The sequence below is a fragment of the Podarcis pityusensis genome (genome assembly GCF_964106645.2).
Source record: "Podarcis pityusensis genome assembly, chromosome: 2".
NCBI classification, from domain to species: Eukaryota; Metazoa; Chordata; class Lepidosauria; order Squamata; family Lacertidae; genus Podarcis; species Podarcis pityusensis.
The window spans coordinates 102,480,442-102,505,041 of record NC_138029.1 but is presented as its reverse complement, the minus strand read 5'-3'; the positions used below and the strand labels follow the sequence as shown (position 1 = coordinate 102,505,041).

At 42.8% G+C, this 24,600-nt stretch overlaps 1 protein-coding gene across 2 annotated transcripts in view; it reads left to right on the top strand.

The window, feature by feature from the left end:
• The window catches only part of SYNPR (synaptoporin), a 148,048-nt gene extending 130,313 nt beyond the window's left edge, over positions 1-17,735 (top strand). For both annotated transcript variants that reach the window (XM_080995901.1, XM_080995902.1), the window contains 3 exons: positions 7,723-7,921; positions 13,048-13,239; positions 15,884-17,735. In XM_080995901.1, coding sequence (XP_080852027.1) covers positions 7,723-7,921; positions 13,048-13,239; positions 15,884-16,162 — 670 coding nt within the window. In that variant the 3' untranslated portion in view covers positions 16,163-17,735. The remainder of the gene's footprint in view (positions 1-7,722; positions 7,922-13,047; positions 13,240-15,883) is intronic.
• The last annotated feature ends 6,865 nt before the right edge of the window (positions 17,736-24,600 follow it).

Below are 24,600 nucleotides of genomic sequence, written 5' to 3'. Positions count from 1 at the left end.
GGCCATGCCCAGAACTGGCCACTGGCCTACACTGGTTCTTGCTTGCTGGGCTGATGAAGCATCCATTCAATTCTATTGTTTTAGTTCTTTATTTCAACCATGTATATTCTGCTAAGCAACATAATTTTTTGTAAGCGATGCACAACGAAGTTGTCCAAGGGACACAAAAGATGAAATCAGTTAAAATCAATCAGAAAATCAAATTCCTTCCCCCCCCCCCAACCTCATATAGTAAAAAAATAATATAATATCTGCTGGGTTCAGTCTACCCAGCACTTTATGCATCTGTGTTCAATAATGCATCAGGACAGCCAGAGATCTGAAGCTCTGCCAATTAATTATACAAACCGCCCCGCCAGGATGGGCAGCGAGGAATAGGTCAGTGCTTTTATGATCAACTTCCACAATTCAGTGTCGCGTTGTGGTCCCAGCAGTGCAGCTTTCTATGTAATTTGGGGCTTTTGTGAATGGATTAGCCTAAGCGGACCTGTTTTCGTTGTGTTTCTCTTTCTAAATTGCTCTCACTCCAGTTGGAAAGGAAACAAGCAAAGAGTGTAATGTTGCACCCCGCCGTGCAGAATTTGGGAGAAGTATCCTTCAGGGCACACAAAACTCTCGTCGTGACATTTTCAGCAGCTCAGTTCCCCTTTTTTATATTTAATGCGACCTAATGATAGAAAGTAGACCCAAGGCTCCAGCATCTTTCTTAGGAAGGTGAAACTACAAGTGTCTTCATTTAATAGTGATCCCGGTGGTCAAGAAGTTATTACAGGTTTGGGGGGCAGGGATGGGACAAGTCCTAACACAAACTTTGCTGCCTCATGTATAGGACCCATGACCTTGACCTGATTTTCATTGGTGTTTCAAAGGAAGTAGAAAAATAAGATAAGCTTGTTCATTGTGCTGCCAGGGCTGGCAAAACTGCACAGATGCATTGGCTACTTAACATAGAGAGGTTTTCCTCTTTTCATATATTGTGTGCTGTAGCCTTGTGCCAGAGGATTGCCTGGGAAACCAGTTGCCTGAAAGGCTAGCCATTTTGCAGCCTAATGTGAAGGACCCGATGAGCATCCCCATCACTCTGACCAGACAGCAGCTCAATCTTTCCTCCACACTGACAATAAGGCAGCATCTTCCGTTGTGCTTGAGGGGCAGCAGGTTAAATTAGGGTCCACAAGTCAAGATATGAACCATACAGACACAGCCCTGTCCTCTGAACACTTGGGCATTACTACCAGCATCTAATGCCTAGGGCAACTGGCACACTCTGCCCAATGGCAGAGCTGGACCGGATTGTCTAGTGGGAAAATGTGACTCTGATTTGCCTGTGTCACAGACTCGCTTCCCCTGCAGCAGAGAAATTTGTGAGCAGTCACAGAAGAGGCGAATTATACATAGGTCTGCAGGAGTGTACTATGAACCCTATAACCTCCCATTTCATCATCAAGTCTCAGCTTTGCTCAACCCTAGTTATTATGGGGGGGGGGAGTAATGTCTAAAATACTTTTTTAATAATAATAATAATAATAATAATAATAATAATAATAATAATAACATTTATATCCCGCCCTCCCCAGCTGAAGCTGGGCTCAGAGCGGCTAACAACAGTAAAAATAACACAGTTTACATAAAATCACAATCAATTAATTGAAATACATTCTAAAATCAATTCATTCTAAAATCAATTCAAATTAATGGCAACCATTGGGCTAGAGTTCTATGAGGATTACAGAAGGAGGGGATCAGACTGTGCGGGATATCAAGTCCCGCAGGGCCCTAGTCTCTTGTGGCAGAGCGTTCCACCAGATCAGGGCCATGGCCGAAAAAGGCCTGGCTCTGGTTGAGGCCAGCCTAACCTCCCTGTGGCCCGGGACCTCCAAGATGTTTTCATTTGAAGACCGTAAGGCCCTCCATATTTATTACAACTCTGCTGCCACGTATTTATTACAACTCTGCTTGCAGTGAGATTGAAAGATTAAATGAATGTGTGACTCAGTGCATTCATTCATTCATTCATTCATTCATTTTTTTTTATGGTTATACATCCCCTGTCCCTCCTACCAGAGCCCAGGCTGGCTTATTACAACTGCCTTAATAACAGAGCACAACTATGACATGGTTAGGATGGCACTTTGTTAGAGAAGGCTGTATCTCCCCAATCTCTGAAGTACTCTCAGAAAAATCATGACCTTCTACAAAGGCCTCGAAAGACCCCAGCCCATTACAAATGGAGATGGGCAGATTTCACCCTTCACTAATTTCTGCAGGATGTAAGAAATCAATCCTTTAGAATATTGGCTCCATTTGTGTTACCCAAAATACATTTATCCATGGTTTGGAAGACTTTAATTTAGTTCTGTGCTCAGTGCAGTGATGGATAGGGTATGTAAATGATTATTCAATCGACATTTCTGTCTGAGGTTTTTCCCCAGCTCAAAAAAATGGAAAGAAATGTGCAGGTAGGAGGGGATGGGGTTGTATGTTACAGATCAGCTTTTCAAAGCCTGCTGCAAAAATTGTTCTCCATTAATGCATTATACTATGCATTATACCGGAACTTATCAATTATCCTCATTCCACTTCCCCAAATTCCCCAAGCTACCTGTATGGTTTCAGTTTCCACTCTTTTAAAATCCTGAAAGCCTTTGTACTTTGAGAAGAGTGTGGATTCCAGTTCATAAACTTAATTTGTAGAGAGTTTAGAATGCTCGAATCCATTGATTGCTGTTGTGGAAGAGAGATGGAGAGCTTATAAAAAGGAAAATTAATACCTGGATCAAATGCTTAAGGGGGGAAAATGTGCTATCTTTTTTCAGTGGTCCTTGCTTATCTAGTTGGTGCTGATGGTCAGCACACTCATCTTTCAGATCATCCTAATTCTGTACCGACCACAACCCAATTGCACTCATTTGTAAACCTTCTTTACCACCACTGCTCCACTGATGGAACAATCATAATAATGCAATGCTGAATTCCACACAAAACTTAGAAATTGCAGAATCTTACCAATTTTTGTGTGTATCCATTCTCCTAATGGATAGACATTCTCCTAACAGATAGACTTATTTTGTTGTGGAGACAACAGCTATCTCAGCTGGCAAGCTCTTAAGGTTGTGATCCTGTTGACAGTATGGGATGGGCCCTTCTTTAGATAAATTCTAAGCCATTCAGGTCTTTAGAATTCAAAACTAAAAGCTTGATTTGGGCTTCATGACAAATAGACAGCAAGTGCAGATCTTTGAAAATTAATGACCCCGTATAGTCTGGTCTGTTGAAACTCTGGCTACTGCATTTTTGTACCAACTGCAGCCTCCAAACCGTATTCAAGGGCAGCTCCATGTAAAACAAATGACAATGGTCGAAATAGGAGGTTACTAGAACATGGGTAACTACAGTCAGGCTTTCCCCTGTCCCAGGGTGGCTATAACTGGCAAACCAACTAGAGGTAGGATAAATCATTCTTTCTCATTGTCCAAAAGAACTTCCTGGCTTCTTTCTTTAACTCCAGAGGTTGAAGCCATTTCTACATCCTGCTACAACCTAGCAAGTCATTATTTTTCTTTATAACTGTGAGAATACATGGTAGAGATTTCAGATTTCTTCCCATGGATATATCCATAATAAGTAAGGAGGAGTTTGCTGCTGAGAACTAATCTTTGCCAGCCTAATTGGATCCAGCCCACATTTCTCTACAATCTGCAGAAGAACTTGCTGCTGAGATGCAGCATTTGCCCAGCTCACTTCAACCAAGCCAACATTGTGGGACAGAATTTTTTCTGGAGAGTCAATGACCACCCAGCTAACATTAAAACTAGGTTTACCTGCTGTTGGCAGAGCACTTTACTAATGAGAACCAGCATTTCCAACCCAAAGATTCCCCCTTCCCCCCTTTTTTTATCAAGGGACTGAGTCAACCCATCCAAAATGCAATTCTCCAGGTGAAGCTTGCCTGTTTCCCCCACCTGTGTAATGAATGCAGGTCTAATCATTCCCAATATGCTAAAGCAGAAACAATAGTGCATTTGTGCCTGTACCAAATGCAACCTTGAGAATACATTCAGACTAATTTTAGCCGATTCATGCTAGCTCCTCTTAATGAGGAGAGGGTTTTCTAATTTTTGAAAGCGTAGATGATTTTGATGCATACCAATCAGGATGAGTCTGTCTGCTAACGCAGCTTGACTGTCGGTTGGAGGAGCTTTCTCAGGAGAACAGAATATACCTGCTTCTGCCATACACTGAGAGGAGTAATGAGAGAGCAAGGAACAGCAAAGAATAGTTCATCACTGCTATGAATACCTCCAATTACTCCTGCCATTCTGTGTGTCGAGGAGTTTTCTGTTAGGGAAGAACGGGGCAGCCCAAGGGAGGCACAAGCTACATATTACACACCACCTGCAATTTAAAGCTAGGAGGTTGTCAGGGAGCAATGAATGATGAAAGTTACAGGAAAGTGCCATGCAATCATGTGCATATTTACCCAAGCTGCATACACACATCATTTTATTCTAGAATCTATGGAGACTCAGTACTCAGTCCACAAACAACACAAATCTGTTGCATATTTTGCATTCATCAGAAAAGAACTTCAAGGAACAATTCATGCCCGCTGCCTTGTAGGACGTCTTTGGGTCTAAGTCAGGGCTAAGGAGTAAACCTTACACAAATCAAGGGTGGGGTTCTTAAGGCACTTGGACGGCATCTTGTATGTCTCCTTCCAGCAACTCCTGCAACCAAGCTGGTGTCAAATGTATTCTTTTCCTTTCCTTTGAACGACATCAGCGAGAAGGCCAGGACCCTGATACACACTACCCAGGCTTGTGCCCCAGAGACCTCCTGGAGACTTTGAAGCTGCAAATGCAGCATGTCCAATTGAAAAGAGGTGTAGACTATCCTGGAAATGTGGTGTGTGTGTTCACCTCTACCCAATGATGTTGTGGGTGGGTGTGATTGGGCTATGATTGGAAGATAGAGAGGCAAGGTTGTAAGAGTGTTTGTGCCACTGCAGTCTATTTAAAGATTACTCAGGTTTTGATTCAAGGGGTGCTGTGTGGATTAATAATAATAATAATAATAATAATAAATTTTATTTATACCCCGCCCTCCCCAGCCAAGACCGGGCTCAGGGCGGCTAACAACCAATAATAAAAACAAGTTGATTGAAATACAACTTAAAAAACAAGATTAAAATACGACATTAAAACAATTAAAACATTAAAATGCAGCATCACAGGAGGAGAAAGCAAAAAAGAAAAGGGGGGGGAGGGAATCAAATTGATAAAGAGATCCAGATCCTAGTGAAGTCCATGGGATTTAAGTTCTTCTGTTTTGAGTGTCCTCTATATTTACCATACATAAGAAGCAACTTGTTTATGCATTGCTGCTTGCCATCTAGTGTTTTTGTTTTTCTGTGCCCTAGTCCATCTTCTGTTTCAAACACCCCCAGTAACCTTGGTTAGCTTTTTTTTGGGGGGGGAGCCTTTGTCTCCATGCTTTGCAAAATTGCAAAGGCAGATGCAAAGAGAGAATTCCTCCTCCATGAGAAGACAATAAACCCTGATGAATAGTATTTGCATAACTGAGATGGAAAACCTTAAAGACCAGTCAGAAAGCTCTGGCTTTGTTTAGAAGCATCCTTATCACACTTCTAAGTTCTTTCTTCTGCCCAAATGGTTTTGTCCACATGGCCTGTAGGGCTGTGTGGGTGAGGGGAGATGTGTGCAAAGAGAGAAGCAGCTGTTGTTGTGTGGCTGTACGTGTCAGGGACCGTGCTGAGGAGGGCTGCACAGATGAGGAATGGTGGGAGCCTCCCCCTCCCCCTGCTCCTGATCGGGATCCTGAATCTTCCCAGGAGCAGTGGGACAGTGTAGATTTGGAACAGTGGTTCGCAGAGGGACATAGTTCAGAAGGCAAAAGTTGGGAAGAACTGGGTGGTGAACAGCTAGGAGGAGAAGAATCAGGAGAGAGAGAGTTAATAGACTCCAGTTTGCTGGTAAACATCCAGCCGATCAGTCCAAGGTCACTGAGATTATATAAGGTATCTGCACAGAAGGCACAGTGGTTGCCAGATCAGGTTGCAAGGCGAGGAAGTGACGAGGGTGACTCGGGGGGGTGTAAACCTTAATTGGGAGCACCTTTACTCCGAGAATGGACTCTTTGTTCTTTCTCTGTGATCATTAAAATCTCTTTAAATGGTAAGAGACTATTTTTGCTTTCTTCTGCTTATCCACAGCCAAAGGGAGGGAGGGAGCCGCTTTCCCAAAACCTGACAATATGCTAGCACAATGTGGAGAGGCAAACTTTTAATATTAAAAAAAAAAAAAATTGTGTCAAGCATGTTTCAGCACCTCAAAGCACAGACTACATGCCATCTACCTGGTTTTATAAATTATTGAAACAAAATACATCAGCTGATAAATGCCAAACACCACATTTTTCCATGTATAAGACACCCCCATGTATAAGTTCCTATTTTAAGGGACTCCAATTTAAGACAATATGGAGATTGCCCCATGTATAAGACGACCCACAGTTTTTCACATAATTTGTAAGTAAAAAAGCCTAGTCTTATACATGGAAAAGTATGGTACATACAAATATATACTATTAGTGGAAACTATGGGATCCACTTTGATGGGGAAACTGACTAAATGCACAGTCTTTATGCAGTCCGAAAACAAAAGACTTCTATAAGGACTAGCAACACAAAGCAACTTATGGCAATCCACCAGAAGTTCAGAGCTCTCCAGGACAGATTTCTAGGCAGCAGCATCACTGAGTTTTTGCTGCAGTAGAAGGCTTTCCTTGTGCTTCTGCTCCTCTCTTCTGTATAGGTGACAAGTGTTGGTAACGGAATTACATAAATGATGGAATCAAATAGTGCTTTCCTACTTCAGATTAAGGGATGCGGGTGGCGCTGTGGGTTAAACCACAGAGCCTAGGATTTGCTGATCAGAAGGTCGGCGGCTCGAATCCTCGCGACGGGGTGAGCTCCCGTTGCTCGGTCCCTGCTCCTGCCAACCTAGCACTTCAAAAGCACGTCAAAGTGCAAGTAGATAAATAGGTACCGCTCCGGCGGGAAGGTAAACGGCGTTTCTGTGCGCTGCTCTGGTTCGCCAGAAGCGGCTTAGTCATGCTGGCCACATGACCCGGAAGCTGTACGCCGGCTCCCTCGGCCAATAAAATGAGATGAGCGCCACAACCCCAGAGTCTGTCACAACTGGACCTAATGGTCAGGGGTCCCTTTACCTTTACTTCAGATTACTCAGCATGTGCCCCACTAAGCCAAGTGCAGCCTGGCTTTCATGTTCGGTGGCCTACAAGATACTTGATAGCCTTCCAGGTTTGGCAGTTCCAAAGGCAGGAAAAATGGAGTACAGTATATATTAGCTCCTGGCAATCAGTGGCTGGTGGGCTCAATGTAACTCAGCAGGTCACAAGTTGTGTTGCCTTGCAAGCTTTGAAGTGGCCTGTGGTTCTGTGGCAGTGTGGAACTGGAAGTGGCTAAATGGCTGCTATCTCTAAGTTTCTAATTGGTCATTCATTTGTAAAAAATTTTTTAAAAAAGTATTAGCTTAAGACCCAGGAATTGACCCACTGAATTCTAGAATGGGGCAGTTATATAGAGATGATCATATAACTGTCACCCACAGGCAGCCCAACTGTTTTGTTTTTTTAATTAAAAACTAATCCAACTCTCTGTCCCCTCATTCTGGATTTTAGGTTGTACCAGGTGAATTTTGATGTTCCCACCTGCGAAGGCAAACGACGAGAAAAACTCTCGCTAATAGGCGACTTCTCTTCTTCCGCGGAATTCTTCGTCACTATTGCAGTCTTTGCCTTCCTCTACTCCTTGGCCGCAACGGTGGTTTACATTTTCTTCCAGAACAAATACCGTGAAAACAACAGGGGCCCTTTGATTGTAAGTGTTCGTTACATGGACAGCTTTGTTCCTATTTATTGATTCATTTGTTTAGCCTCTCGCTTTGAATACCCTCTGTTGGGTCAGTCTGAGTTCTAGTGTAGTATTGTTTTTCTTTGACACCAGGGTTAAATGAAATATTCAGTCGTCTGACATCATTGCTGAACACAGCAATGAAGATTGCAGAGGAGATGAATGGATGGATGGATGGGACTCTATCAGTCAGGACCACAATGTATGCTCTTCAGCATATAATCCCTGCTGCATATAATATTATGTCCTTATTTTATTTTCATTTACGGCTTTGCACAAACTTCACCCTTTTCATTTTCAAACCTTTCCCTCTAATTTTTTTATCAGAACTAATTTTCCATCCAGATCCTTCTGGATCCTATACAGTGGTACCTCAGGTTAAGTACTTAATTCATTCTGGAGGTCTGTTCTTAACCTGAAACTGTTCTTAACCTGAAGCACCACTTTAGCTAATGGGGCCTCCTGCTGCTGCCGCACCGCCGGAGCCCGATTTCTGTTCTCATCCTGAAGCAAAGTTCTTAACCTGAAGCACTATTTCTGGGTTAGCGGAGTGTGTAACCTGAAGCGTATGTAACCTGAAGCATATGTAACCCGAGGTACCACTGTATCAACCTTCCTAATCTGAAGCACCACTTTAGCTAATGGGGCCTACCACTGGCTCGCGATTTCTGTTCTCATCCTGAAGCAAAGTTCTTAACCCGAGGTACTATTTCTGGGTTAGTGGTGTCTGTAACCTGAAGCGTATGTAACCCAAGGTACCACTGTATTGCTTTGTCCAATTCTGCCTCTGTGCAACCCACTACTGGCATGTGGTTCCCTATCTCTGTCTAGAATGATGCAACATACAGTTTGGTATTGTCTATCTGGATCCCTTTTAAGGATTACTACTACTACTACTACTACTACTACTACTACTACTACTATTGTTCTTGTTGTTGTTATTTGCAGATTACACCAATCTTTATATTCCCATTTTACTGCCATGTCCCATCTATTGTTTCTGTAATTGCCAATTATTTCACATTTCCCCCCTTTTTTTCTCAGTAAATCATTATCTGCATCTCACATTGTACTTTTCATTTTATATAGCACTAACTTATATTTCAGTTATATATTCTTTTTATCTTTTCTGTCTGTTAATGTGGCGTCTGTACAGTTCCATTGCCTGTTTGCTGGGACTGGAACAAATCTTCCAGATGCACTCTACTTTGGTCTGACTCTGGTTCCTCCTGGATCCCACCCCTCGCTTGCCAGAAGGCTAAAATTAGAACCTCTTTTCTCCATCCACCCCACGAATGACTGAAGAAGGAGCTGGCAGGATGTCTGGCGGCACCGCCTTAGTTAATTCCAGTGCGAAAAGCTGCAGAGCTGCTGGAATATTAATTAGAAAAGCTATACCCAATATAAAACAAACAGTCCTGAAATGTGCTTTGAGACTGCTTTAATATAGAATACAGTATCAACGCAGAGGCTTTACAACATTAAAATTTCCCCGAAGTAACAAAACTCTTTTGCAACATTTCATTAATTAAAAAAAAAAGTGAAGCTTTGAAAGCAATACTAATGATTACATTGTATCAATTATTCATGAAAAGTTAAACGCCTTTTTCTTCCGCTGAGAATTTAAAACAACCTTTATTTTCATTGTATATTGATTATTCCCTTTCCAGCCAAGTGGTAGCTTTAATAATAATAATAATAATAATAATAATAATATGAGCAGGATTCGGTCTTTTTCCCCCCTAATGAAAAATTCCATTTTCTTTAAATAATCCAGCACAAATATATATATATTGTTTCACAGGATGCTGTTGGCATGCAATAAATATTTGATGTTAATGAGGATTTTGTGCCTCCTTTAAACCTGCAGATGTCTCAGTTTCCCAGAAGAACTGAGATCCACTGAGATCAATGGGGCATTTGCAGCTGAAGGCTGCAAATAGGCGAAGGGTTGTCACACACAGATGATGGAGCAAATTTGCTTTCTGATGCGCCAGAGGGTAGGATCCGTGCCCACAGGTTCCAGTTACAGAAAAGGGGATTTTTCTCATCATTAGCTGAAACATTAAACATCATACCTGATGGCATGAGCTGTCGGACAAGGGGACAAACTACCTTGGAAAATGGTGGCCTCTCCATGATTAGAGGTTTCTAAGCAGTGGCTGGATGACCACCACCAATGAAGAATGCTGTTGTAGTGGATTTCTTGCTTCAGAAGCATACAAGCACTGCCAGTTACTAGACAGAGCTGGAGAAAAATAGCGCCTCGTGTACACACCATTTAAAGCAGATAATTTCCCCCCTCCCATAAGCCTGAGAACTGGACTTAACACCCCACAGAGCCACTGTTCCCAGCAGCCTTAGCTACTGTAGTTCCCAGGATGCTTTGGGGGAAGTCGTGCAATCTAAATGTGCTTTATGTTTATAGTGTGTTGCACAGCCACAGCCAAATTTGTGAAACTGAGACCTACCCTGTTTGCTTGGGAGTGTGTGGCCTTACTTCTGAGTAAACAGGGTCCTCGCTGTGAATCTTGGTCATCAGCACATTCTTTTCTTTTTAAATGAAAATATCCCAAGTGTTACTGAAGGGCTCCATGGCTTGATAGGAGCATGTGTCTCCTTCCACATACATAAACTGAAAGGTTAAAAAAAAAAGTTTGCCGTTTCACTGACCATGTGCAGAGTGCTTTCTGTCTCTTCAGCTGGGCATTGACTTCTAAACAAACGTGCCCAGGGAGCTGTGACTGACAGACTTTCCTTAGCAAGGGACGTTAAAAATGCCTACCTATCTTCCAGCTGCAAACTATGAAGAACAAGGTAACAGTGAAATTGGGGGCGAAGGAGCCTTATGTAAAATCATAGTCATACAGTAAACAGCTGGCCACGCCACCATCTTGTGTATACTAAACTTTGCCTCATAGAGAAAGTTTGTGATTAACTTGCTGTCCACTGTAGCCACAGTCCCAGAGACTGGGAAAGGCATTTTTCATGGTGGCAAGTCGTTGCGGTTTTCCAAAAATCCACCTCAGAAAAATGGCCTCTGCTTACCACCAGGGATAGAGAAGCCTAAGGGCCACATTTCTTTCTGTGGAACCTCTCAGGGCCCACATGCCAGTGACAGGCAAAGTCCTAGGCAAAAGCGAGCAGAACGATAGACATGTGAATTAATTTGACCCATTTAGAAGTCTTAAGGAGGATTGTCTATCAATTAGCTCCCATGGAAAGACATCACTGGAATAGGCACACAGACACACTTACAGAGAAGTTCTAAAATTAATCTCAGGAAGCACCTATTTGACATGTAGGACTGCCCATAGCAAACCCCATGCTTTAAAAAGAGGAATTGAGTATGTATAAACTCCATAGGAGCAAGCTGTATGGGCACCATTCCCTGCGCACTTAATTTTAACAGGGCGGTGTTGTCGAAAGCATATTTCATCATTCAGCAGGCAGCATTCCCTTGCCTGGGTTCCGCTTGACATGTAAAAGACATTCCCAAGTCATGGGCTGCACCTAATCTAAGACGGATGGCCCCCTATCTGAGTTCCCTGACACTATTAGGGCTCCATTATTTTCAGGGCAGATAATCCTGATTAGCAGAGGTTGTGACAGAATCTTAATGCACTGACTCCTCTGCTCTTTTCAGTAATGTCTTTCTAGTCCATAAAGCCTGAACTAGCCACAAGCAGAAAATAAACCATTGTAATAAACCGTACCAAGGTTGTAATGTAATGGTGACATTTTCATTGCCTGCGATTTCTGAAAATAATTAGATGGGCTATCACACGCTGCATAAATCAGTGTTGTGTTTCCATACAGTCTCAGGGGAGAGACAAATTGGATAATCAGTAGCCTGTATAAAGGGAACCTTTTCGTTGATCTGCACTTTCTCCCCCATCTCTGCCACATTTTCTCGAAGGAACTCTGGATGGTGTAGCTGCTTTGCCTCCCTTTTTATCTCCACAATAACCCTGAGAGGTAGGTGAGGTATAGGAAGTGGCCCAGGATCTGAACTCAGTTCTTCCCAGATGGCGAAACTACATGTTATGCACCACAGCAGGGTGCTGCTCAGAATGACATCCCTCTCTTGCATTGTCTCATTGGGACTGGCAGGGAATGGGGCAAGGAGACAACCAGCAGGTGGCGCCAGAGCCAATTCCTCCTTCCTGCTGAGAGGTACAAAAGCAAGCAAAATTGAAACTAAGCATGAGGTAGATGAAGGCTGGCTGAGGGCATACAGATGTTGTTGGGGCCCCCAGTGGCCCCAATGCCTTATGCTCTACCAGCCTCAATGGACAGCAGCCACCATTTCCCCTCCCCCACCCGGTAAATTTACATTTGAGCCACACATCTATGACCCACTTTCTTACGTTACTCTGTTGCTAACATAGCCGTATGCCTGCAATCATTCCCTTTGATTGGAGGCCTTGGTGAGAGTCCTCCAGGCTAGCATTTAAACCCTGCCACAAAGCGCTTTAATGTTTCAATGCTTGTGATTAGCTCCGAAGCTTTAAAACACGAGCTCTGAGGGAAACCGAACTCCGGTCACCGCTCATCAAAGCCCTGTTGAGGCTTTGTCATTTTGGGGCCTGTAATTCTTACGTTTGCCTTCTGGTAGAATGCACACAGAAGGACTGATGTTTTCCTCCACATCCCAGAGAGCGCTGGTTTTCTGTTGGTTCTCCAATGTATGCTGAACGCCAAAACTCCTCCTTACATATGTGTTGGTATGGCTTCTTGCCATGATGGCCACGGAAAGGCTGCGTGGTTGGGACTGTGTTGCCCTCCTGCCTTCCCAACGCTATACATCCATGCTGAACTGCAGGCGCTGTGGTGGAGACAATCTGATGCCACCATGTTTGCACCGCACCAGCACCTCACAGAGCTGCCTTGCCCCTCTCCCTTTTGATTACACAACAACAACACATGATGTTGGGATGACTGGAGAGCACTGATCGCCTACATGTGAGGAGACACTGATGCAGGAGTACTTTGAAACCAAAACAATGCAGAAGGCTGTACCCCATGCCCCTCTGCCCCATTCAGGCATCTCATGAACCTGCACTGTTCCATGTTCTCTTTTCTTTTCGTAGGACTTCATTGTGACGGTGGTGTTTTCGTTCCTGTGGCTCGTGGGCTCCTCTGGTTGGGCTAAAGGGCTCTCTGATGTGAAAGTTGCTACAGACCCCGACGAAGTGCTCTTACTGATGTCAGCTTGCAAGCAGCAGTCAAACAAGTGCATGCCTGTGCGCAGCCCAGTTATGTCTAGTTTGAACACTTCAGTGGTAAGAATTTGCTTTTATGTTATCGAAAGGCAGGCCGGGGGGGGGGGGGAGCATCCATGGAAGAAGATGGATGGTCCTTAGCTGTGAGATCAGACAAGAGTTTTGGGTTTTCTATTTCCCTGCCAAACCACTGGAGTCCAACACGCAGCACATCATGACTTCACCTAATTCACAGGCTCTTCTGTGAAGCATAAACACAAGAGAGGGAGCAATGATAATAATCTGAGCAACCGACTATAGTAAATGACAAACTTCTTACCTGAAGATTAAAAGACTGGGTGCTGTGGCACACTTAACAATCAAGATGCATTCATCAAAGTAGCCTGGAGAACAAGCATGCAAAATAACTTGATAATTAGATTATGCAGTATTTGGAGTAAAAGGGAGTTCTTACTTACCTATTCTTATAGATGATTGCCACCGCTACTACTAATGTTACTGTTACTTCCACCAAGGGAGTTGTCATCTGCCTTGCAAAAGAGTTCCTTTTAGAATGGTTTTAACATCTTTGCGATCAGAAAAGGAAACTAGGTATTGATTCATCGTATCTAATAATGCACACAATAATTAACAGGGGCCACAGGCGTGTAATGCCTCCTGCCAAAATACGTGAGTCTTCTTTGAATCAGGGACCAGCAGTCCTCTTACCGGAAGAAAGCTGTAGGCAGCCTTCAGTAGATTCCTATTTACTCCTATGATCTCAGTTTATAAAGACTAGGAGCAGCTAGATCAATCTTTCATTTGCTTTAATGGGATGACACCTTGGCCCTTGGTGTAGACCAAAGAGCTTGTAGAAAGAAAAGCAAACATGATCTTAATTGCTGGAGTGATCTGTCTGCATCAATAATCCTCTTCAGTCTGAACGCATAAAATGGCAAGTGGGAATGTGCTGACCAAGCCCCATCCCATTGATGCCAGGGTATGTGCAGGCAAACACTTCTTTACCAAAGTATGGTCGATGTTAGTCTAAAGGGGGCTACCTTACTCACCTGTTGGGAAATACTCATCCCCCTTCAGAATCACATGGGCCAGGGAATGCACCCAGGACAAACAGTATCATTGAAGGTGCTTGACCTGCGCATTGTTGCTTGATTCTTCATGCATGGAGATCCGAAGGGGGCTTAGGTCAATCTAGAGCTGGGGGGAGGAACATGCCCCCCCCCAGGTGGCACTGGACTGCAGCTCCTATCACCCTTGACCATCGGCCAGGTTGACGGGAGTTGGAGCCCAACACTGTCAGGAGGGCCACAGATTGATGGCAAAACCATATGTGAAAATTCATGTAATTTTAAAAAAAAAATATCATTATTTCTACATTTCACTAATTTACAATCATTTTAACATTTCAAAACTTGACTTCCTTCCCCTTCTTTCTGCTGTTCCTTAAATTTATTTCTGATATCTTCTGCATATCCAAATTAACTTAATTTGCTCATTTGTCCATGTACTTCAAATATGTACTCTTATAAAACTGCAGGTTATTACAATAATCCTGCCAATGTTCTTGTCTGTTTATAATTTATCTGTAAATATTCAATAAACCATTTCCATTCTTTTATTAAAAGTTTTTTATCTTGATTTCGTATTCTTCTGGTACGTTTAGCCATTTTTGCATAGTCCATAAGTTTTTGTATCCATTCTTCCTTTGCTGGGACTTCTGCTTCTTTCCATTTTGGGGCAAGTAACATTCTTGCTGCCGTAGTAGCATACGTGAATAAGTTTCTATATGGATTAGGTAGTTCTGTCCCTATAATTCCCAAAAGAAAAGCTTCTAGGGTTTTTTCAAACGTTATTTCAAACATCCTTTTCAATTTATTATATATCATTTCCTAGTAAGCTTTAACATTACTACACGACGGCCACACATGATAAAAATAACCTTCTTTCTCTTTACATTTCCAACACTTATTTGATTTAGATTTATACATTTTTGCCAATTTACTCGGTGTTAGATACCATCGATATATCATTTTCATGTAATTTTCTCTTAGACCGTAACATGCTTTATATTTTATATCCATATTCCACAATTGTTCCCATGCTTCCTATGACCAATATCTATTGCCCAATGTATCATTGAGGATTTTACTTGCTCATCCTTTGTCTCCCATTCCAATAATATTTTTAGACAGCACTTTTACATTACATTCCAACAGGTCTCTCTCCAGTTGTGATATTTGTTCCTCAAACCCTCGTATCCTATCTTTCTTAAATACTTCATTCAAATGATGATATTGTATCCATGTTGTTAATTTCCCTGATAATTCCTTAAATTCTTTTAATTTATACTCTCCTCCCTTTTGTTTTAATAAATTTCTATAAGTTGTCAACCCTTCTATCATATTCTTTTTCTTTACTGCTATAGCTTCCAATGGTGAGAGCCAAAGTGGTGTTTTTACCTCTAATAAATTATTGTATTTATCCCATACTCTATACATTTTTTTCCTAATTATATGATTTGTAAATCCTTTATGAACTTTCACCTTTTCGTACCATAAATAAGCGTGCCAGCCAAAAATATTGTCATGACCTTCTGAGTCTACAATATGTGAATTCTGTAATGTCATCCATTCCTTCAACCAACAAAGACAGGAAGCCTCATAATATAGTCTCATATCCACGTCTTGATTTACTTCCCATTTAGGTCTTCGGATTCTTGAACTTTATTCTCTGGGCAGGAAACATTTGGTTTGTTTTCAAGGAGACTGGCTGGCATTCTTCAGGCACGAGGCACCCTCAAGACACCATGGAGAAGCAGTCTGGCAGCTTTAACCAAGGTGGCTACAATCAAGATAGCTACGGGCCAACTGGTGGCTATAACCAACAGGGAAGCAGCTTTGGGCAGCAGACCAACTATGGCCAAGTGGATGAATTTGGCCAGCAGCAACAGAGCAGCCCCACCTCCTTTGCTAATCAAATTTAGCTCACACAGAGTTCCAAGAGCTCTTACGTTGAGCATTGTGTGTGGAAAGCTGAAACACAGTGGCAGGCAGCAGATTTCTCAAGTTTTAGATAAATGTGACAGAATTTCATCTAAATCAAAGGTCTACGGGTACCATCCGAAAAAGGTGGGTTGTGGTTCTTACTTTGTTTATATATGAAGCATCTTCTCCTTGTGAGTAGATGATTGAGGTTATAGTCATCAGAGGTGGTGGATTGGGGTAAATAATTGTTGTATGTACTGTATAGATAACCTTACGGTAGTTTTGTATGTGTATGGTGGCAGCATTTTGTAGCCTCGAGTCTGTAGTATATGATATGGAGAACACAACTGAATTAGCTTTAGATTTTCTTCTGCATTTTGGTGAACAGCAAAATGTGTGTTTTCGCATTATTTCTGATCGTATCACAATGCATGCATTGTAGCGCCTAAGTTTTCAACATTGCCTGTCTATGATTGTTGGTTTATAATATTTGGTTTTGTTTTTTTTTCTACATAAGAAATTTATTTGACATTTGTCCTGATTAGCAAATTTGCAGAGTGTCTTAGTGCATGAGGCTGCATCATTTTCACGCCAACAGAATGTTATGAACTGTGTATATGGGATTTTTTCAATACCACCACTACTACTTTTTAATTGGTTTGTTTGTTTGATATAATGTTTTAGATAATGTATGTATGTATGTACGTATGCCTATTTTATATATTTTGCAGAGTTGGATCAACGGCTTACCCAAATCTTGAATGCTGCATATAACTAAAACAGTTTTCCTTAAAAGGGCATTCAGAAATAATATGCTGTAAACTGACCAATTTGTTTGTTTAATCGAGCTCAGTATTCCTTCTTTAAATCCATTTTTGATGTTTTGTGACTCTTTGAACGTGAACTGTGTAATATAAGGACCAAGTAACTGTGTTTACATGTTTACAAAGGTATTTATTTAATTAGGATAACAGAGGTGCAGATATCAGTAAGTGAAACTATCTGGTGGCAAACGCCACATTGACAGATAGCGCAACAGAGCATGTGCACATTCAGAGCTGTTGCAAAACACTTTTCCTCTATGGCCATTGATGGTGAAGAATGTTTTTCTCTCTAAGCTGTTTCAAAGTTGTTCAACGTCTGTTCGGTCCAGTCGTTATGATGATGTATACTGGATTTGGTGCTATTCGTAAGTAGAAAGAGAGTGTCAAACACATAAGATCTCAGCAATCGAGAACACTGAGCCATTTCCTTAGCGGGGTAAAGGTAATTTAGAGATCATGCTGATCTCAAATTGTGCGTAATATTTTCCAGGAGGAAAAAATGGTTTCTGCTCAGCCATTTTTCCGCAGAACCCTTTAGCTCCATGGCAAGGCAACAGAGCCAGACTTCTGCTGCTAGATGGAAAGCTTTGTTTTCTCTTTCCTCCAGCAATAGACAGGACTCCACAAAATAAGCAGCAAAAGAACCCAAGCCATGCTGCAAAATGGAGCCAAATTTGAGAGCAGCAACCTCTCTCACACTGCAAGGGGAAAGATTGAGCTCTACTCTCATTCCTGTGTGAGTTGAGCACTGGACTGCTTCCTGCAGGATGCTGAATCAAGCATTTCCATGTCTCCACATATACACATATGTACTGCAGGGAATTGGTAGGGTCAGGAGGGAGTTAAGTACTGAGTTGCTACCTTGCCTCAGTCTCACTGATTGAGACCCATCCTGGTGAGAAAGTGTCGCTAACCGCTAACCTAAAACACATTGGATACTGCGCAGCAAAGCTAGGGTCATCTTAGCATCCCTTTCAGCTGCCCTGCAACCCCCCGAAACTCAGTTTGCAGCCTACAGATGAACACACCACTGTAAAAACTGAACATCTGCATTTCTAAATAGAAGTGTAAACGTCTATGATATCATTGTATGAGCTGTAAATGTTCAAAGCATATTTTAGCATAAAACGGCATAGTCACTTATATGATTGTTGTAACCAATGTATGACTGCTCAGTGGATGACTCAATATTGTGATATATCTATTTGACCCGCATAAATAAAGATTATTGCATACAATGCTTGTTTAAAGGCATGTGGTGGTGCTGCAACACACACACACACAGAGGGAGAGAGAGAGAGAGAGAGAGAGGATAAAATAGGACATGCATCTTCTTACCATCCATTTTCACTTCAAGTTATTGTCTAACTTGGGCTTCAACCTGAAATGACAAGTCAGCTTGTACATGCATTATGTTTGGATTGAAAATAATGGGGGAAATTATGTTTTCTGTTGGATCAGCTTAACCTGATATGGGAATGTGCAACATAGTCTTGAGTATTCTTCTGCAACTTGATAGTCCTTCAGATATTTTGAACTACAGCTCACATCATCCTGTGATTCAAACTATTGGAGAGTTACAGCGCCTGCTGTGGCTGTAGAGGCCGATATGGGAGAGACATGTTTTGTTGTAGCTCGGCAGTATTCAGCTAAATAACTGTGTGAGCGGAACAACTTCCACTTGCATAATGGGACTGTCCCTCCTCTCCTCCCCATACGCACACTGTGACTGTTCCAAACTTGCTCCGAGGGTTTGGGGAACACCTACAACAGATGTTGGGGTACATAAGGGGAGGAGAGGGGGAGAGCATTGAACTGTACAAGGAGAAGTCCTTGTGCTGATAAAACCTGAGCACTATGTTGAATTCCACCCCAATACATCTGGAAGAGACTTGGTTGGGGAGAGTTTATGCAGCCGTTCATCAATACAGATGAGAAAGGTAGCAACGTTTCAGGAATACAAGTTACAAGGGCCTGAACAAATTTGTCTTGTTGGCAATGGGCTATTTGCAAAGCTGAGCGACAAATGACATTTGTATTGTAGGAAACATTCGGCATTCATGGTCAGGGTGTTCGTTTTTGACATTTATAAACATCCCATTAAACAAAGTCATATGGGTGGCTCATAACACAATATCATGCTACAATCAAAACATATATTAAAGTATACCACCTAGTGTTTTTTCTGTTAACCCCCTCCCTGACTAAATCAGCAAAATCAACATCAACAACACAAAACCAGCACAGAACAGCACAAAATCAATCTCAAATGGCCTACAACCAGCACAGGGGGGAATCATTAGTGCCTAGAAGGAGAAATATGTAATCACATATTAGCAATAATTATCATTCTTTCAAAATCCCTGATTTATGTGCTGTAAGCTGCCCAGAGTGGCTGAAGAAACCCAGCCAGATGGGTAAGATATTATTATTATTATTATTATTATTATTATTATTATTATCATTATCATTATCATTATCATCATCATCATCATCATCATCATCACCATCTCATTATCTATTATGTTGGGGGAAGGTATGAAATTCTGATTCTAAGGCATAAAAACGGGGGGGGGGTGTACTCTGCAGGATCAGATCAAAAGGATCCATCTTTTCCAACACCCTATTTTGAACCACAGCCAATGAAATGCCTGGCTGTGGCATTGAGAGTGTTGCATAGATTTCCTGTTTACCAACAGGAATCAATAAATTCTTGCTCTGGATTATCTTGAAACTAGAGTTCATAGACTGCCTAGCTTCACAGATATATTTTTCCTCCAGGAAACCTACACAGCACATTCGGAAAACAAACCCAGGACTTAAAGTTCACAAGGAGAAGCAGAAAGCACATAGCAGTCAGCCTTGTCTCTTGTGGTCTGGCAAAAGGGTGAAGACAGAGTGGTTGTACAGAGTGGTTGTAAAGAGGCATTGTAGGAAGCAGATGGGAGTTGAGCAGCTGATGGCTTAACACCTTCTGCAAAGCCCAAAATCTAGCATAAATGCCTCCTTTGCCATAAGGGCACATGCCAGCCCTGAAGAAGGCACATCATTATGTATTTAGCAAAGAAGGGGAAGCAATGAATCATAGGCTATTTTCAATCTGTCCTGTTAAGGTTGTACTAGCTTTGCTGTCAGGAGGAGACTGGAGATATCACAATAAAAAAGGGTGATGAACCTCTTGCCTCCGGCTTGCATGGTGACAAGAATGTAGAGGAATTCTCAACATGGACACATCATGTATCTTAATCTTATAAAGAACGCCAGAGATTTGTTGCCTTCTATTAACACTTTCTTTTAGGCAACTAGAGAAGACTCTTGGTTAGGAAAAGCATTACATTTTGTTCTGATGTATCTCTGTCCTCTGTCAGTGAAGTTAACTCTTTATTCGAATAAACAGTGCCGGCCTAGTGATCACAGCAACTCTTGCCCCAATCAGACAGTTGCAAGAACTGAAAATCCCTGCCTTCTCAACACTCTTTAAGGCTCCTCCCCTGGGTCCTTCCCCAGAAGCCTAAGGCTCAATTGCCTTGTATCTCATTGCTCTACCTTCTTCATTCCTCTTTGTGTTGTGGGAGACCAGAGGGGAGGGGAGCTGGTCGCAGCAGGAGGGGGAGTTTCTCTGGCTCCTTCAGCAGCCTGCCTCACCTCTGTCTCCTGGCTCCCTCCTCTCCTGCCTCTGAGTCTGTACTGCTCTCTGCCCTAGCTTCTTCTTGCTCACTAAAACCTGTTGCCTTTTCAACTTCTAATACCTCCTCCCAGTCTGCTCCCTTTTCTCCCTCTGACCACGCATTGTCGTCCCACCACCAATCCCCTGGCTCTGAGCCTTTGTCCCTTGGGGGTTCCCCCAGCTTATGCCTCCCACCACCCCTCTGCATTCAGCCAGTCCATGACACCTAATCGGCAGGGCCAACAGTTAAGGATGATGGGAACTGTAGTTCAACATCTTGACATTCAGTAGATTCCTCACCCCTGGTTAGTACATTTGGCTAGCATAGTACTAACTAGCCAAAGGGCTCTGCAATTCATAGATACAAGGCAAAGGCCAAACCACACATGACACTAAATGCACCTCTATAAACACTTACCACCTCATCCTGCGCTGCTTGGCACAATGGGCACTAATAGCAGCACAGGAGACAATTTCCATTGAGATCACAGGGAGGAAAGGGGTAAGGTCCACTGAGCGTGCCATCATGACCAGGGGTCAGCAAACTTTTTCAGCAGGGGGCCAGTCCACTGTCCCTCAGACCTTGTGGGGGGCCGGACTATATGGGGGGGGGATGAACAAATTCCTGTGCCCCACAAATAACCCAGAGATGCATTTTAAATAAAAGGACATTCTATTCATGTAAAAACACGCTGATTCCCAGACCATCCGCGGGCTGGATTTAGAAGGCAATTGGGCCAGATCCAGCCCCTGGGCCTTAGGTTGCCTACCCCTGATCATGACTATGGTCCCAATATATCCCTGATATGCTTTGTCTTAGGACACATTTAGTTGGCCCTAAGTGGAAACTTTGTGCCTTGAGTCTTTGACGTAGCCCAAGTTATAAATCTAAGCAAATGCATCCTCAAACAGTCTGTTTCTGTTTCTGTTTCTGTACTATGGTTTGCACTACCTTACAAATCACAGAATTTTAGTAACGGCATTCTGGAACAATGCATACGGCACCACAAACTATAGCAGCTTGATAGTAGTTTATTGCATTGCTGCACCAGGCATGCTTACTCAGCAGCAAGTCATGCTGCGTTCAGTAGACCTTACTCCCGGGATAGGTAAAAAAGGTAAAGGACCCCTGGATGGTTAAGTCCAGTCAAAGGTGACTATGGGGTTACGGCGCTCATCTTGCTTTCTGGCGTTTGTCCACAGACAGCTTTCTGAGTCATGTGGCCAGCATGACTAAACCGCCTCTGGTGCAATGGAACACCGTGACTGAAGTCAGAGCACACGGAAACATCGTTTACCTTCCCGCCCCAGCGGCACCTATTTATCTACTTGCACTGGCGTGCTTTCGAACTGCTAGGTTGGCAGGAGCTGGGACAGAGCAATGGGAGCTCACCCCGTCATGGGGATTCGAGCCGCCAACCTTCCAATTGGCAAGCCCAAGAGGCTAAGTGGTTTAGATCACAGCGCCACCCGTGTCCCTTATATCTCCCAGGATAACCATGGATGGACTTGTAGCCCTGTTATTTAACCATTTCCCTTATTAATGGAATAGCTACAATCTGTGTTCAGATGAATAGCGCAGTTAGCTATTCATCAGTAAATTAATATCAATGAAGTCGGTCATTATTTTATCAGCAGGTACCACCGCACACACACACACCCTGATGAATTCCTACTCTGCATCACAAAGTATTGCTTGAATTGCAGGATGGTTCTGAATTATTCTTAGCAGGGCCTCTGATATATTGATGAAAAGAGGCTGCATGCGACATTTATTCCATCTGCCTTGTCTTTGCCACCTACCGTTATCACTCATATAACTCTTCTTTTCCAATCTTTGCTTGCTCCCTAAATGATTTAATCTAAGCTACAAAGGTCATTTCTCACATTAGACAAGAGGGGACGCAGATTGCCACTCGGTGCATATGAAACAGGGACCTGCAGCCATTTACAGGGTCCCTGGCAAGCATTCGTGTAAAATAAGATACCACACACACACACACCCAATGTGTGAATTGGCCCTACATCTCTATCATTAGTTCCCTCCTGGAGCTTTAGACTACAATCCTATATCCACTTAACTGGGAGTAAGTCCCTCTGAACTCAACGAATTCAGTTGCTTCTGAGTATAGGATCATGCTGGTAACCACCTTAATTGAAATCCATCATTACTAGATGGTATCTTCAGTGACACCTCAGCATGACAGAATAGATGCTCATTCATTTGTTACCAGATAAACTCTGGATGCTCTTCCAGCTGGGATGAACATAAGGACATAAGAAGCACCTTGCTGGATCAGGCCAAAGAATCATCTAGCCTAGTGTCCTGGTCTCAGAGTGGCCTACAGGACCTGAGTGCAACAGCACACTCCCCACTTGCAATTTCCAGCAAGCAGGATTCAGAGGCACCACTGCCCCCCACAGGACAGGTGGAGCATAGCCATCAGGTGGAGCATAGCCATACTAGCCATCAGCTAGTAACTATTGAAGAAGTTTGTTGTACAGTACTGAGAGAGCCAAATGAATAGGCCACATGTTGTCTGGTTTGCGTATGGTCTGGTGGCACCATCTACTGCTGTCAGGCATCAGAGGAACCAACCCCCACGCCAGGTTGCCAGGAACAGATAAGACAAGGAAAGTCCTTACCATCTGTTTTTTATTCAATATTCACAGAGAGAGGCTTGGGAATGCAGCTTGTAGGAATAATGGTGTTGTCCTGAGTGAGTCTCCATACACACACACACCCACACCCACACACACACACACCCTCATGTACAGGTGCTGAAAAGTGCTCTCTGCCTTTGAGCTCTTTCTTCTCCTACTTTCAATGTTAGCCAGGTACTGGGATAGGTGTGGGTCTGGAATGCTTTCTTAAAGACACTGTGTCCATCAGCTGTCACCCCCTGGTGCGTCTTCTTCCTCCTCCTCCTCTCCCATTATTTCCCAGTTTTTCCTCTCATCTGCCTCTGAGCTGTGATCTCCTTCAAACCCTTGTTGTAATTCTGAACTGTCTTCTTCTTTGGAAAGGCCAATCTAGCAATGCGGTCTCCACCATTCCTCCTCTGCCCAGTACCTGACAAGGGTTTTTTTTGGGGGGGAAACAATGTAACCTAAAATATATATTCACAACCAGTGCTTTTTTCCTAAAATAAAAACTGTTTAGGGGCACTCTCATTTTCCTACTCATATTGAAATACCACCCCTTAATGAGGCCAAACTTAGATTCACAAAATGTTAGGGGTATGCGTATCCCTGCATTCCCCCAGAAAAAAAGCACTGTTCACAACCTACAACCCCTATTGGCATACCTCCTCCAACAGTGAAGGTAGTACATAACCATCATAGCTAGTAGCCATTGGCAGCTTTATCCTCCATGAATTTGTCTAATCCTTCTTTAAATCCATCCAGATTGGTGACCGTAGTTACATCTTAAGGGTTGCACATGTGAATTCACATTGTGGCACATGTAAGTTATGTAGCCCAGTGGTTCTTAACTAATTTGGGTCATGGCCAGTGACTCTAATCTTCCCAACAGCATGACTGAAAACGTTGCGTGCCATATTGTGGGGTTCAGCCGACGGGGAAAACAATCCAGATTATTACTCACACTTCGTGTGAAAGCTCTTTCTAATTTTCAAGCTGGGAGCAGATAAATTTCTGTGTAATTTAAGTGTGTTAACTGAAGGAATAATGAGCATGGATTACATGCATTTTGGCAGTGACATTGCAATTACAGGCTCTCTTTTATTCATAAGCCTTCCCTAAAGAAGGCACCAGGAATGCAAGGAATCTGAAAGCACTTCCAGAAAGGGCAAGGGTGGGGAGGAGAATGGCTTGAAAGATGACACACTAAATATGGTGTGTGAGAGATGAGGTGAGGTGTATGGGATGATATTTTCCTAGATAATTAAAGATAATTAAAATCCAGAAAGAGTGATAGTTGTAG